The 14,703-nt window shown below is 43.5% G+C and overlaps 1 protein-coding gene across 1 annotated transcript in view; it reads right to left on the bottom strand.

Moving 5' to 3' along the window:
* Nucleotides 1–1,733: 1,733 nt before the first annotated feature.
* Nucleotides 1,734–14,703, bottom strand: part of HSD17B4 (hydroxysteroid 17-beta dehydrogenase 4) — a 505,871-nt gene continuing 492,901 nt past the window's right edge. Inside the window, exons 23-24 of the mRNA XM_069753449.1 lie at nucleotides 14,528–14,655; nucleotides 1,734–2,793 (exon numbers count right to left, since the gene is read on the bottom strand). Coding sequence (XP_069609550.1) covers nucleotides 2,704–2,793; nucleotides 14,528–14,655 — 218 coding nt within the window. The 3' untranslated portion in view covers nucleotides 1,734–2,703. The remainder of the gene's footprint in view (nucleotides 2,794–14,527; nucleotides 14,656–14,703) is intronic.

The raw sequence follows: 14,703 nt of genomic DNA, 5'->3' as shown, positions 1-14,703 counted from the left end.
TGAACCCAATCCGCATTTGACAACCATCTCTGATTACACAGTTAGACAGGGAAAGCTGTCATTAATTGGGACCCACCTCCTTGACTCCCAGTGATTGAAATGAGAAAATTAATGAATTCCTATATGAGAAAAACAATCCACCCTGCATTGACCAAAACTGTAACTTCTATGCCCAAAAAAGGGAGTTTTACCCTTGACTAGGTTTAAGGGGTAACGTCTCTCCTTGTTGAGATTTGCATTTGTTGAGATTTGCATAATTAGCATATTACCCAGAGAAGCATTGCGGCTTTAAGTCTCCTCATCTCAGCAGGCTTAGCATGTCAATCTCCGCAAGGAGAAACAATACTTCTTTGTTGAGAGTGACATGCGTGACATGCAAGTGTAAGGAGACTCATAGGCTATGCAATGTTCCTATTGGAACTTAAATATAGAAAAGGCAATGTGTGCCCTTCTCATGCACAGAGCAGGGTTTCAGCTGGATGAAAGAGATGCACCTCAGGGGCTACACTGCTTCTCATCGAAGAAACGCAACTCAGTATGCAATGCTCAATGGGAAAACATTCACAGTGAGTTTCTATTATTATGCTACATAACTAAAGAGGATCTGTCACTTGCTCAAAAATTTTAAATCTTTTGTAAACATACCTGAGCTCCACGATTTTGACACTCTTCTCAGTTTTGCACTGTGTTGCTTCATTGCAGAGATATTCACAAAACAAATCAGCACAAAGAGCACAATATGTGAAATTTCAATTTTGCAGTCCAACTGGGCATTTCTTCATCATCTTTTCTGGCGGCATGTAATTTCAGTCTCCCTCCCAGATGTGGTCAATCACAGCTTGGTAGCCACCGAGACGGATAGAATGCTAGATCAGCTGCCGAGCAGTAAACAGCACTGTACCCAACAAAAAAGTATGACGAAATACCTAGATTTCACATACTATGTGCCAAAAGTAACAAATGTGTATGTGTATATCTCAGGGCAGAATCAGGGAAGCTCATGGATTTTTACAAGGTATTCAACTTAATTTGAGAGAAAAAGAGAAATGTATAAAACTATGTATATTCTATCTGCATGTATAAAGAATTTTCCGTCAGTCTTATTAAAAAGATGACAGATGGGTGTACAGATAAATGTGAATATACTGACATTTTTAATGTTATAGCTCCACTTTATTATATTGTGCTAAAAGAGAGATTTTGTTTTTTTTTAATAAACAGCCACAATATCTAAATCCTGTTTTGAGTTAAAGTGTTTTATTCCGCTGCCCAGAACTTACAAGAGAAGGCTTGAATTTTAATAACCCATGTGGACTCTATTTTAACATCTGCACCTGTGATTTCATCCTCATTTTCCAAACCCTGTGTGCTGGGGACCATTTATTGCATTTCTGTAACCTTGGATGACATGTGAAATCCCTGTACATTATCCCAATTCCATATTACATACGGCAAGCAAATGATTTAAGGACAATTAAATATCTCTTTTGGCTTTATGCAAGACTCAAAGCAAAAGTAATAAATGAAACATTACAACAATGCTTTGAGTGAACAGCTTGCACGGCGCACTGGAACATATTTGTAATGTGGTTTGCCTGGCAAAAGAGAGAAGAAAAAAAATAAACAAAAAAAAAAACCCATTATCTAATAAAGCGATTCATTGGAGCGTGAAAATACTTATTTCTCCCACTGCGAGCAAATTTGACCATTAAATACACAATTCAAGCACAGACTTAAATCAATCATTGCTTTTTATTAAAACAGATATTTACATACATGTTAGTTATTATTGCACTGCGTGCGACAGTGGACCACAGGGGTCATCAAGGTAATGAACCATTGCGTGAAAAGAAAAAGTCAAAAGGGGGGGGAAAAAAAATACCCAAGGCTCACACAATGGCAGTTTTAGAGATCGTTATAGGAGACTCTTCAGATATGGTTATTGCAGATTCACGTTGCTCAGCATTTTCGGAGGAATAATGCTGAATTTCCTTCAAAAAGCATTTCTCGTTCTATGCAGTATATGCACCGACAAAAGTGGATTTTGTCGAGTTGGTCAGGTAACATAGCACAACTAGATTTCCAAAGGACTGGAAGGATATCTCATGCGTTTCAGTATGGTAGTTCAGCGAGGTCACATATCACTTAATATCAGTATCACTTTACCAACGCCTTTCACTTCCGCATGGGAAGAAGAGAGAGGCACAGCTGACATTGCTGGATACGGGGTATAGAACAGTAAACGTGCATGATCACCTCGGCTCTGCATGCGACCTGGCAAGTGACAATGCTACGAAGACAACAGCCTCTCTAAGTGATGCGTGCAGAGATATCCCTGTAACTAAATAGATTTTCTAGTCGCTAACCTTCGGAGAAGCTGTAATGGTGGCCATATTCGAGGTCCCCCATTTTTCCCCAGAAACTGGTGTGAATAAGGATCTAAGAGGAAAACTCAATTCTCTATATGAACAAGCGATTTCTTCTATTATTTGGAAACTGACTGGGTATTACATATATCTTCCCTTTCTTGTATTGTAATTTGATTATTCCTTTTTTTTTTAGTTACTCAGGAGAAATTATAAACTGCGAATTAGGGTTCTGATTGTCCACTAAGGTAAGAATTCTGACAATGATTAGGCTTCATTCCTTTTCTCATTAGGACATTACTGTTAGTGTGGTGTCGGCGGACCGGCGGGAGGATGCTCACAGCTTTGCGTAGTCCTTTAGTATGAGTTCCAGTTTCTGGCTCAGCATGATGTTACCTTTCACTTTCAGCTTGCCAGCAAAGAATGCCTAAGTACAAAACAAAGAAGAAGCGTCAGACACATCTTGTTCTGTTCTCTTTATATTCCTCTACATTTATTTTTCTGTAAGAACTCCACCTTGGAAAGCTCAGCTTTTCCCAAAAGAGTTGAGATGAGTTATTCTAAAAAAAACATGTACGGCATCAAAAATGAACAACCTCAGATGTAATATAATCAGCAACACATTGAAATCTGCAGCTTTCCTTCCCAGAAGACATAAATGCACACTTAATTTTGCAGTCACATTCTGGCAAAAGCAAAAGGAAGAAAGCGATAAATTAAATGCCTCGCAAAGAAAACTGAAGTGCTCCAGTTGACAGCACATTGCAAGTGTTGGGATGGCGGTTTTCTTGCAAGGAGAGAGGTCTTCACAGTGGTAAATAGAAAGCATCAGATTTTTTTGATGATGCTCAGAAGAATGCTGAGTATTCCAATCTATTATGATACTTATGCCTTAAAGGCAAAGCTAACTTTCATTGCTGAGTCAGTGATATGAAGATAATGCCATTGCATTTTTATATCTTTATGCCCCGACTCTCTTGTACTTTTCTTTTATGTCTTGTAAATTTAATTGGTATGGATCTGTGAACAGATTGCAAAGTCATACAGCCGTGAATCCTCTACTTGGCTGAGTATTTTCTACAATTATACATAAGTTTACAAATGAATTGTGACTGGAGTGGAAAAGCAGGCAACAAGAGAGAGGATGACAGGCCCAGTATAACCCAAGAGAAAGTTATTCTATCAGTATGACATGAGATGAAGCAGTTTGGAACAAAAGATCCTTTATATGAAGTCCCCATTCTTCTGACAGATGAGCACGGTCCAATAAACTGGAAATAGAAGGCCTAATAAAGACTAGAGATGGGTGAACCCGAACAGTAAAGTTTGATGTCCATACCGAACACCTAATGTTCGGGCACGAAGGAAGTCCGTGTTACTGTTCGGGTTGGGCTGTGCATGACAGCGCGGCAAACACCGCTTCTGATCGACGGTGAAATCATCCCTACAAGTCAGAGAGCCGCGGATCCCACTCTCTCAGAAGACAGCGTGAGAGGTCAGCTGTGATCGGAGGTATAAAAGTTTACCTCCGGTCACTGGTATCAGCTGATGGGGACTACCGCTCCCATCATCCGACTCCTGCTGCCGCTAATAACAGCGAGAGCAGAAGCAACTGATGGTAGTATACATCGGCCAGCTCACGGTCGCTGTCCGTTTTTTCTACGTACACAAAAAACGCCAAACAAACAATTTTCAACGGATCTGGCGAACGACAGATGAAACGTGAGGCCATCCCTAGCAATCCATCACTAATACAAGTGTTTGAGAAAAAAACGGATCCGGCGGCATCAGTCGCCGGATTCGTTTTTTGTTTTTTTTCAGAATTTGACGGATTGCGACTGATAGCAAAAAATGTGTGAAAGGGGCCTAAGACACCTATCCATCACTAATCCTATAGTTGTATGGTAAATAAACAGCGTGGGACAGAACAACAGATAATTGCGCGAATTTTAAGTAATGAAATTCAATCCATTAATACAACAAGCCATTTATAAACATTAGGTGGCCACACAGACACATCCACTGTAAAGAACTCCCGACAGATTATCACAAAACCATATATTGTTTTTTCCAAAAATTGGCCATCTCATGCCACACATATGGACCCAATAAAAAGCTACAGAAAATCTCAGGATATTTTCTTCAAAATGTGTAAAAAGGGGTTGAACAGTTCAAAATATGAAAGGTTACATACTTTACTCACAGAATATTTGCAAAAACTGTGTGCAACCTGCATGATCTCCAACATGCCTTATCAACGGGGGACTATATAAATAATCGTGGTACATTGATGGGCTCAGTGTAAAAGGGAGCCTGTCACGTGAAATAAAAACACTATCATCCTGGAGATATGGAGTCAATCTACAAGTCAATAGCGTCTGAACCTGTCCAGTGCCTGCACACTGAGCCTCGCTGCTGGGAGGAAAAGAACTTTATTCCTCCCAGCAGTGTCAAAGATTCACTCATGGGGTTGGCAGGACCTAATATGCCGAGTGAGTGGTCACTTAGTACTGGCGGCGCGGTTACAGCAGTCAGTACCGGCTGCTGCGCTCTAACACAGAGCAGTGACTGAAGCTGCGCAGGCGTCACCCCTGTGATGGAAACTCTGTCACTGCCGGGAGGTATAAAGTTAATTTCCTCCGAGCATGGGGGGGCTCTAAGTGCGGGCGCTGGGCAAGTTCAGAACTGCTAGTAATCTGCAGATTAACCCCATATCTGCAGATTAATAACATATTTCTTGTGACAGGTTCTCAATAAATGGGTGAATAGCACTCCCTGCCTGCACAGGAAAATATAACAACTGGACAAGTAAGGCCCGGTCCACACACCCGTATTTTCGGTCCAAATGCAATCCAGCAAAATACTGGATCGCACTTGGATCAATATTAGTCTATGGGGCAGCGCACATGTCAATTTTTTTTACTTGGACATGGCCTGTCCGAGGAAACAATCGCAAAATGTCTAAGTTTATCTGATATTCTTTTCGCAATCGGCCATGCAAGTCCATGGATGGGTGGATATCATGGGACTATACTCGGATGCACACTGACAATGGAGAAGATAGAGAAATTTTACTCTCCATCTTCTCCTCACAGTGTGCTCCAATTCTCTCATCCATGGAGTTTGAGCAGAGTCTCACCTGCAAAATTGGCCTGATTCTCTCAGATGAGGGAGTAAACTGGCGTGTGCACCTGCCCAAATAGTGACCCACTATGTAATGTGATGCAGTGACCACTGTGGCAGCTAGGGGGCGCTGTGTGTGCTCCTTGGGATGTGCATGGAGGCATATCTGTTGTTATAATGGTGGTGAAACAGTGATTGGCAGAATTGTGAGTGGCCGATATGTGTCGCAGAGGGAGTCTGCGTGGTAAGTCTGATGCAATGTTGTTCTGGGACCTGTAGTCCCTCAAAAGTGTGTATATGTATGGTGTAGTTGTAAGGGAGACATACTAGGCTAGTTGTGTGAGATGGGCGGGACAAACTAGCCACACATCCACACTCTCACCCAGGGGATATATAATGTGACCAGGATGTGGGTCACTTGTTCCTGAGTGGTTCCAGTGTTTGGACCTGAGTGGTGAAGGTCCTGGAAGTATGTGTTGGATTTCCTGGGAGTAGGAGTCCTGAAGAGCACATGCTGGTGTGTTGGATTTCCTGGGAGTAGGAGTCCTGAATAGCACGCTGAACAACCTGTGTTGGATTTCCTGGGAGTAGGAGTCCTGGAGAGCACATGGTGGGGCTTTGAACTTGCTAGTGGCCTGGGGTGTTGGACTGACGTCCTGAATAGCACATGGACAGATTATATGCCTGGGGTGTTGGACGAGGTCCTGAACAGTACCTGGACAGGTCATATGCCTGGGGTGTTGGACGAGGTCCTGAATAGCACCTAGACAGGTCACATGTGCGGTTCAAGTGTTGGGAGGTCCTGGGACTAGGACCGGATCCCTGAATAGCACACTGAACAACTTATGTTGGAAGACCTGGGAGTAGGCTTCCTGAAGAGAATAATATGTGTTGGATTAGCGCACAGTAAGACTCTGATTCTGGATGGTCTATGTTGGGGAAGCTACCGTCCTTCGGCGGGTCTGGACTGACTAAGATCTGCCGCCCAGGCAAGTTGGTGATCCCTGTAAGGCAGCTTTCCCAGAGGAGTGGACTGACAAGGAGTCAGCAGGTGGAGCAGGAGCTCCTGTCAGGTACCTATACAGACTGTTGGTGCTTGTAATGTTCTATGAACTGTGTGGTCTCCCACGGTGACTGAACGGAGTGAGGTTCGGCGTGTTTAGAGACCGCGTCCCAGTGTCATATGCGCTGTATGTGACTTGGGACATTGGTGAAGAGTACGGCGTACAGACACCTATGGTAACTGGGCGAAGTGAGAGGTCCAGCATGTTTAGTGTCTGTGAGACAAAGCCGTAAATGAAGTAAAGCTGCAAGTTAATATCACCAGTTGGTGCTTGTTGTGTTATGAAATGTAAATGTGAACTGTGCACAACGCGGTTTATGACACTTTAATAAACCGTATAGACTGTGTTTAAATGAAAAATCGTGCCTGACTACGTTAATCCCGTGCCAAGCGAGTGTCCCCAATACACTCTGTGAGAGCAATTTTACAGTAACCACTGAGCTGATAAAAGCGCCACAATTTACTATCACGGAGACCACTCTGGAGCACAATTTACAGTTCTGGTGGGGAAGAGGAGGAGGCACGCATTTCATGCAGTCATCCTACAAGTAAGTTTAATATTTAAAGGTATACCTTATTAATTTGTGGAAAGTAGTTAACCCCAAATCCCCAAAGCAAATCTTTGCAGACCTGACCATATAATATACTGTCAAAGATATCATGCAAAACTACATAAATATTGTGCCGTTTGCTTAAAGAGAACCTGTCAGCACGATCTTGTAATGTCAAGTAAAGACATGGCTGTAATGGCGCTGTAATACAGATTACATTGATACCTTTGGTGAAGAAATTTGCTTTTTTATTCTTCTTTAATGACCATTTGATGTTTTCTGCTAGGTTGAGTTCAGAGCACAGGGGCCGGACTGTACACTGGGTCTTCTGCCCTTGTCTATGATTCCCCGGCCCCTCCGCTGCCTCCAGTCTGTGAATAACAGGTCACAGCTGAGATCTCACACAGAGGAGGTCACAGACTAGAGGCAGGCGGAGGGGCCGGGGAATCGCACACAGGAAGGAGAAGACCCAGTGTAAAGTCCGGCCCCTGTGCATCGGATTTCTTCACTAAAGGTATTAATGTAATCTGCATTACAGCGCCATTACAGCCACGTCTTTACATTACAAAATTGTGCGGACAGGTTCGCTTTAATAGCCCATTAGGAAGAACTCAATGTTATGCCCAAAGAGAGCCATATAAGCCATGTCATTATGTTTCTCAAAGCAGATATGTCCATTATTGTTCTAGCAAATCACGGCTCAACAAGCAACAAAATCTTACCCAGAATTAGGCACTGTGTGACTCCTACTATAGTGGCATCCAATAATAAAGCTTCAGTATCATCATATTAGCATGTGATATAAAGTACATATTGACATACTACCCATAGACCGCATGAGAGGCGACGTTAATACAAGACTTGGCAAGACCATCTACTATATAATTGTCTAAGGGTCACTTCCGTCTGTCTGTCTGTCCTTCTGTCACGGTTATTCATTCGCCGATTGGTCTCGCCAGCTGTCTGTCATGGCTGCCGCGACCAATCAGCGATGGGCACAGTCCGGAAGAAAATGGCCGCTCCTTACTCCCCGCAGTCAGTGTCCCCGGCTCTCCACTCCATACTCCCAGCAGTCAGTGTCCTCGGCGCTCTGCTCCATACTCCCCGCAGTGTCCCCGGCGCTCCACTCCATGCTCCCCACAGTCACTGTCCCCGGTGCCCACTCCATACTCCCCTCCGGTTACCGCTAACACAGGGTTAATGCCGGCGGTAACGGACCGTTACCGCCGCTATTAACCCTGTGCATCCCCAACCTTTTACTTTTGATGCCGGAAGATGGCGGCAGCCGCGCGCCCATCTGCACAGCGTCGTTGGATCCCAGGAGGCGGAGAGACGGGACGCTGAGGAGCAGCGACCAGAATGGTGAGTATGTTAAACTACAAGGGGCCCTCGGATCGTTAGGTGAGTATGTTTATTTTTTATTTTTTAACCTGTGACATACGTGGCTGGGTAATATGTGTATGTCGCTGGGCAATATACTATGTGACTGGGCAATATCCTACGTCACTGGGCAATATACTACGTGGCTCTGTGCTGTATACTACGCCGCTGTGCAATATACTACGTGGCTCTGTGCTGTATACGTCACTGGGCAATATACTACATGGCTGGACAATATACTAAGTGGCTGGGCAATATACTACGTGGCTGGGCAATATACTACGTCACTGGGCAATATACTACGTGGCTGGGCAATATACTATGTGACTGGGCAATATACTACGTGACTGGGCAATATACTATGTCACTGGGCAATATACTAAGTCACTGGGCAATATACTACGTGGCTCTGTGCTGTATACTACGTCGCTGTGCAATATACTACGTGGCTCTGTGCTGTATACTACGTGGCTGGGCAATATACTACATGGCTGGGCAATATACTACGTCGCTGGGCAATATACTACGTCGCTGGGCAATATACTACGTGGCTGGGCAATATATTACGTGGGCTGGGTAATATACTATGCCGCTGGGCAATATACTACGTCGCTGGGCAATATATTACGTGGACATGCATATTCTAGAATACCCGATGCGTTAGAATCGGGCCACCATCTAGTGTACTATATAAAAGGTGAATAATACTAAGTTTTTACAGCAGCGGACTGTTTTAGCTTTTAGTTCCCTCACTGTCTTGCTATTCAGAAGTTGTACAATTTGAGAAACTTTTACATTATTATATTTAGTCTTCTGTTACAGAGAAAGCGTAAAAGCACTTAAGGGATGGATGCCAGAGGCATTCTGGCAGTGAACTAGACTGGTAGGCGTACCCTATATAAGCTAGTCTGAATGGAGAAACTCTAACATAACCTCTTATTAAAAAATTGTCAAAAAATATATTACGCCAATAAATTTGCATATTTGTGTAAAAACAATATTAAATTAAAAAAACATACATTTGTCCCTATAATGAGGCAGATGAAGGCACTGTGGATGCGTCTGACCTGTGATCCGGCGGTGACTGTCTTTTTAAGGGTGCATAAAAGCGCAGTCCCCAATGGAACATTCCATGTATTGAGGCAGATGGAGACACTGTGGACTCCGTCTGGTCTATGGTGTGGTGGGGTCAGTCTTTTTAAGCACACACAAAAGAGCATTGAGCCACAGTTTTGTGCGCCTCTAAAAAGAAGGACACAGCTGAACGAAGGCCACATGGAGTTCTGAGTAAACAAGTTTGCCTCATTATAGTGAATAGAACCATCAGGGTTTTCCAAATACAAATGCCCCCTTCCCTTTCTGAGCCCCACAATGTGCCTAAACCGCAGTTAGTGCCACGCTTAGCATTACTTTAGCAAGGAGAGAAAGCTTAATTTACAGTTAGGTTGCTCCAGAAGCACAAGGTGGGCACAATCCATATTTGCATTTTCACTCTCCAACTTTCACTCGCGTATTTGTTTCTGTAAGTCACCCAAGGAGTCAAAATCGTCAACTACACCTGTAGATGAATTCACAGAGGAGTGTAAATTCCACCGACAGATAGCACTCCTTCCCTTCAGATTCCTGCCGTGTGGCCAAAGAGTACTGTACAACTGCATGTGGGGTATTGTCATGTTCAGGAGAAATTGTGTAACGGATTATAGGGCCATTTTTTATCTATTTCCCCATGTGAAAATGTAAAATCTGGGGTAAAACAGTATTATAGTGATACAAATTTAATTATTTTTTCTTTGCCACTCAATAGTATAACATTTTGTGACCCACCTGTAGTGTAGTTATGCTCACTGCATTCATCGATGAATTGAAAGGAGTAGTTTGTACAATTGGGTCACTTATTGGGGTATCTGCTGTTCTGGTACCTCAGGGGCTCTGCCAACGTGACTTGACACACATAAATTATTCCAGCAAAATCTGCACTATAATATGGCGCTTCCTCCCTTTGAGGTTTATACTATGCCTCAAAAGTAATTTCACTTAGGGTATTAGCAATCTCAGGAGAAATTGCACAAAAAATGATGTGGTCAATTTTCTCCTAATAGCCCTTTTGAAAATTAAAAACTTGGGTCTAAAACAACATTTTGGTGGAAAAAAAAATTTAATTTCCACTGCTCAATGTTACACAATTCTGTGAATCAGCTGTGGGTTTAAAAGGAAGACTACACCCCTTGACAAATTTCTCAAGAGGTGCACATTCCAAAACAGGGTCACTCGTTGGGGTTTCTGCCGTTTTATTACCTCAGTGGCTCTTCAAAAACGACATGGCGGCCGCAGTCTATTCATGCCAAATCTGCACTCGAAAAGTCAAATTGCAATCCTTCCCTCCTGAGCCATGCTGTATGCACAAACAGTAGTTTTCCACCACATGAGTGTATATATGAGTGTACTCAGGAGAAATTGCATAACAAATTGAGTGGTCCATTTTCTCCTGTTTCCCTTGTGAAAATGACAAATTTGGGGCTTAACCAACATTCTGTGGAAAAACTTAATTTTTCATTTTCATGTTTCAATGTTTTCAAATTCTGAGAAGCACCTGTAGTTTGAAAATGTTCATCACACCCAGGGCCGCATGTGAGTATGACAGCCAGGGAGGACGAGGGGGAGGATGAAGGAGGACGGGGAGCTGAGCCATGCAAGATGGGAGCGGGGAGCCGAGCCATGCATACAGGATGGGGGGGTGAGATGAGCCATGCATACAAGATGGGAGGGGGGGGAGATGAGCCATGCATACAAGATGGGAGGGGGGGGGGAGAGGTGAGCCATGCATACAGGATGGGAGGGAGGGGGAGATGAGCCATGCATACAGGATGGGAGGGGGGGGAGATGAGCCATGCATACAGGATGGGGGGGGGGTGAAATGAGCCATGCATACAGGATGGGAGGGGGAGGGGGAGATGCGCCATGCATACAGGATGGAAGGGGGGTGAGATGCGCCATGCATACAGGATGGGAGGGGGGTGAGATGAGCCATGCATACAGGAGGGGAGGGGGAGATGAGCCATGCATACAGGAGGGGGAGATGAGCCATGCATACAAGATGGGAGGGGGGTGATATGAGCCATGCCTACAGGATGGGAGGGGGGGTGAGATGAGCCATGCATGCAAGATGGGACAGGGGGAAGATGAGCCATGTATACAAGATGGGAGGGGGTCATTATACAGTATGGAGCACTGTGTGGCCATTATACAGTATTGAGCATCATGTGTCGTCATTATAAAGTATGAAGCATCATGTGTGACCATTATACAGTACTGAGCATTATGTGGGGCCATTATACAGTATGAGGCACTGTGTGGCCATTATACAGTATGGAGCATCATGTGTGGCCATTATACAGTATAGAGCACTGTGTGGCCATTATACAGTATGGAGCATCATGTGTGGCCATTATACAGTATGGAGCATCATGTGGGGCCATTATACAGTATTGAGCATCATGTGGGGTCGTTATACAGTATGGAGCACTGTGTGGCCATGTTTTTTTTTGTTTATAATTATTGTATATGAAACAGTGTTAGCAGCAGTACTAAATGGGTGTGGTTGGGGCATGGATATGGGTGTGACTAGTTGTGAAATGGATGTGGTCAGATGTGTGGCGTAAAATTTGCCGCGTTGCGCGTAGAGGTATGATACCGCATTTGCCAGATCGCGGCAAGTGCCGCAAATGTCCACAAATCCCATAGGAAATGAATGAGGCCGAACGCAGTGTGTTGCCATAAGTGATGCGTTACGCGGAAGATGCGGAAAAACTGCCTGATCTGCTGCAAAAGGGTACTTTCACATCAGCGATTTTTGCCAAAGTCACTGCCGATGGTGTCATACTTACCAAAGGGGGAGGCAGCACTAAAAGTGCCTAGGGCAGCAGAAACTCTACATACGGCACTGATCACACCCTTAAATAAATTCCTTTAGGTTTGTAATTTCCAAATGGGGTCACTTGTGGGGGTTTTCTGCTGATTTGCCACCTTGGGAGCTCTTCAAATGCAACATGGTGTCCGAAGTCTATTTTGCCAAATCTGCATTCTAAAAGTCAAATAGAACAGGGGTGTCAAACTGCAATCCTCAAGGGCTGCAAAGAGGTCATGTTTTCAGGATTTCCTTGTACTGCACAGGTGATAATTTAATCACCTACACACATTATGATTGCAGCACCTTGTGCAATGCTAAGGAAATCTTGAAAACCCGCATGGTTTGCGGCCTTCGAGGAATGACACCTCTGAAATAGAACACCTTCCCTTCTAAGTCCTGCCATGTGCCCAAACAGTAGTTTTTCCCCATATATCATCAGTGTACTCAGGAGAAATTGCAAACAAATTGGGTCATTTTCTCCTGTTATCTTTCTGAAAATGAAAAATTTGGAGCAAAAGCAACATTTTAGTGAAAAACGTGTAATTTTTCATTATTTTCTTCCACTTTTCTATTATTCTTATGAAGCACTTGAAGGGTTAACAAACTTGCGGAATGCAGTTTTGAATACTGTGCGGGGTGCAGTTTTTACAATGTGGTCACTTGTAGGAGTTTTTTGCAATATAAGACCCTCAAAGTCACTTTTAAAAGGGAAGTGGTCCCTATAATAATAGGATTTGTAAATGTCATTTGAAAAATAAACAATTTCTGCAAATTTTTAGCCCATCTAACAAAAAATAAATATGGTTAAAAAATGATGACGACAAAAGTAGACATGTGGTATATGTTATTTACCGTATTATTTTGTGCAGTAAGACTTTTTTTTGAGGGAATAAAAATTAAAAGTTAAAAATTGCACATTTTTCTACATTTTTGTCAAATTCTTGATATTTTCATAAACAATGCAAATCATGTCAACCATGTCGGCGGGGGAAGGGGAGCGTCGGCTGTGACATACTCACCTGCTTCTGGCACGGTCCCTGCATCTCCAATGGTCTCTGGGCGCTGACAGATTCTTCCATCATGGAGCAGTCACATGGTACCGCTCATTACAGTAATGAATATGGACGTGACTCCGCATTCTCATTACTGTAATGAGCGGTACCGTGACCGCTCAACAATGGAAGAAGCTGTCAGCGTCCGGAGAAGACCATCAGGGAAGCTGCCAGGGTCCGTGCCGGGAGCAGGTAAGTATAATGGGGAGGGTGAGCAGCATTGCGCAATATTCACGTGTCCTCGTTGGCTCCGTCATCTGCTGTGAAGTTCAGGTCAGAAGGCGCGATGACGTGGTTAGTGCGGGCCCTCTGCCTGAACATCAGTGCAGAGGACGTGAAAGACACAGCGGCGCCTGGCGGTGGAACGAGGACAGATGAATATTGCAAGTGCAATGGGCCTGAGCGACGAGAGGGGAGTATGTCATTATTTTATTTTTTTTTATCGCAGCAACAGCATATGGGGCAAATATCTCTATGGAGCATCTTATGGGGCCATTATTAACCTTTGTGCAGCATTATATGGGGCAAATATGTCTATGGAGCATCTTATGGGGCCATAATCACCATTTGTGCAGCATTACATGGGGCAAATATCTCTATGGAACATCTTATGGGGCCATAATCACCATTTATGCAGCATTATATGGGGCAAATATCTCTACAGAGCATCTTATGGGGCCATAATCAACATTTGTGCAGCATTATATGGGGATTCGGATTCGGCGGCAACTTTTGCCAGATCCGCTTTTACAAAATTCGCCAGATTGTGCCTGTTGGCAAAAAACTGATGTGTGAAAGCAACCTAAGATCAAGTTGTCTGTCTACTGCAATTTTCATTGAACCATACCACAAAAGAAGAAACCTCACATCCTAATACTATTTCCACTAAGCTTCTAACCTCTCGTGGGATGGGCTGCCACAGCTCTTTTTTGAATTTTCATTTTGTTTCTACATGTACCTTTATGTTGTAATTCACTGGGCAATAGTGTATGTTGGCACTATAACATTATGACTTGTAGTCCATTCTGCATTGGTAATGTGCATTAGCGCATCAACGCTGCCAAGTATTGGGCAGGAAGTTTTACCTTTTGTGGATTCAGTTTTCCCAGAACAAGATCCATAAAGTCTTGGTCTGACAAAGTAAATGAAGTATCTGCACGGCCACGAACGTTCCCACGGTAAACTTCACCAGCTCCATTCTTTAAGTCAATAGCTTTAAAAATAAGCAAAAAACAAACAGAAATTAGTCATTTTTAGTTAC

Source organism: Ranitomeya imitator, chromosome 1, assembly GCF_032444005.1.
Source record: "Ranitomeya imitator isolate aRanImi1 chromosome 1, aRanImi1.pri, whole genome shotgun sequence".
Lineage (NCBI taxonomy): Eukaryota > Metazoa > Chordata > Amphibia > Anura > Dendrobatidae > Ranitomeya > Ranitomeya imitator.
This window is presented reverse-complemented; position numbering and strand designations above follow the sequence as displayed.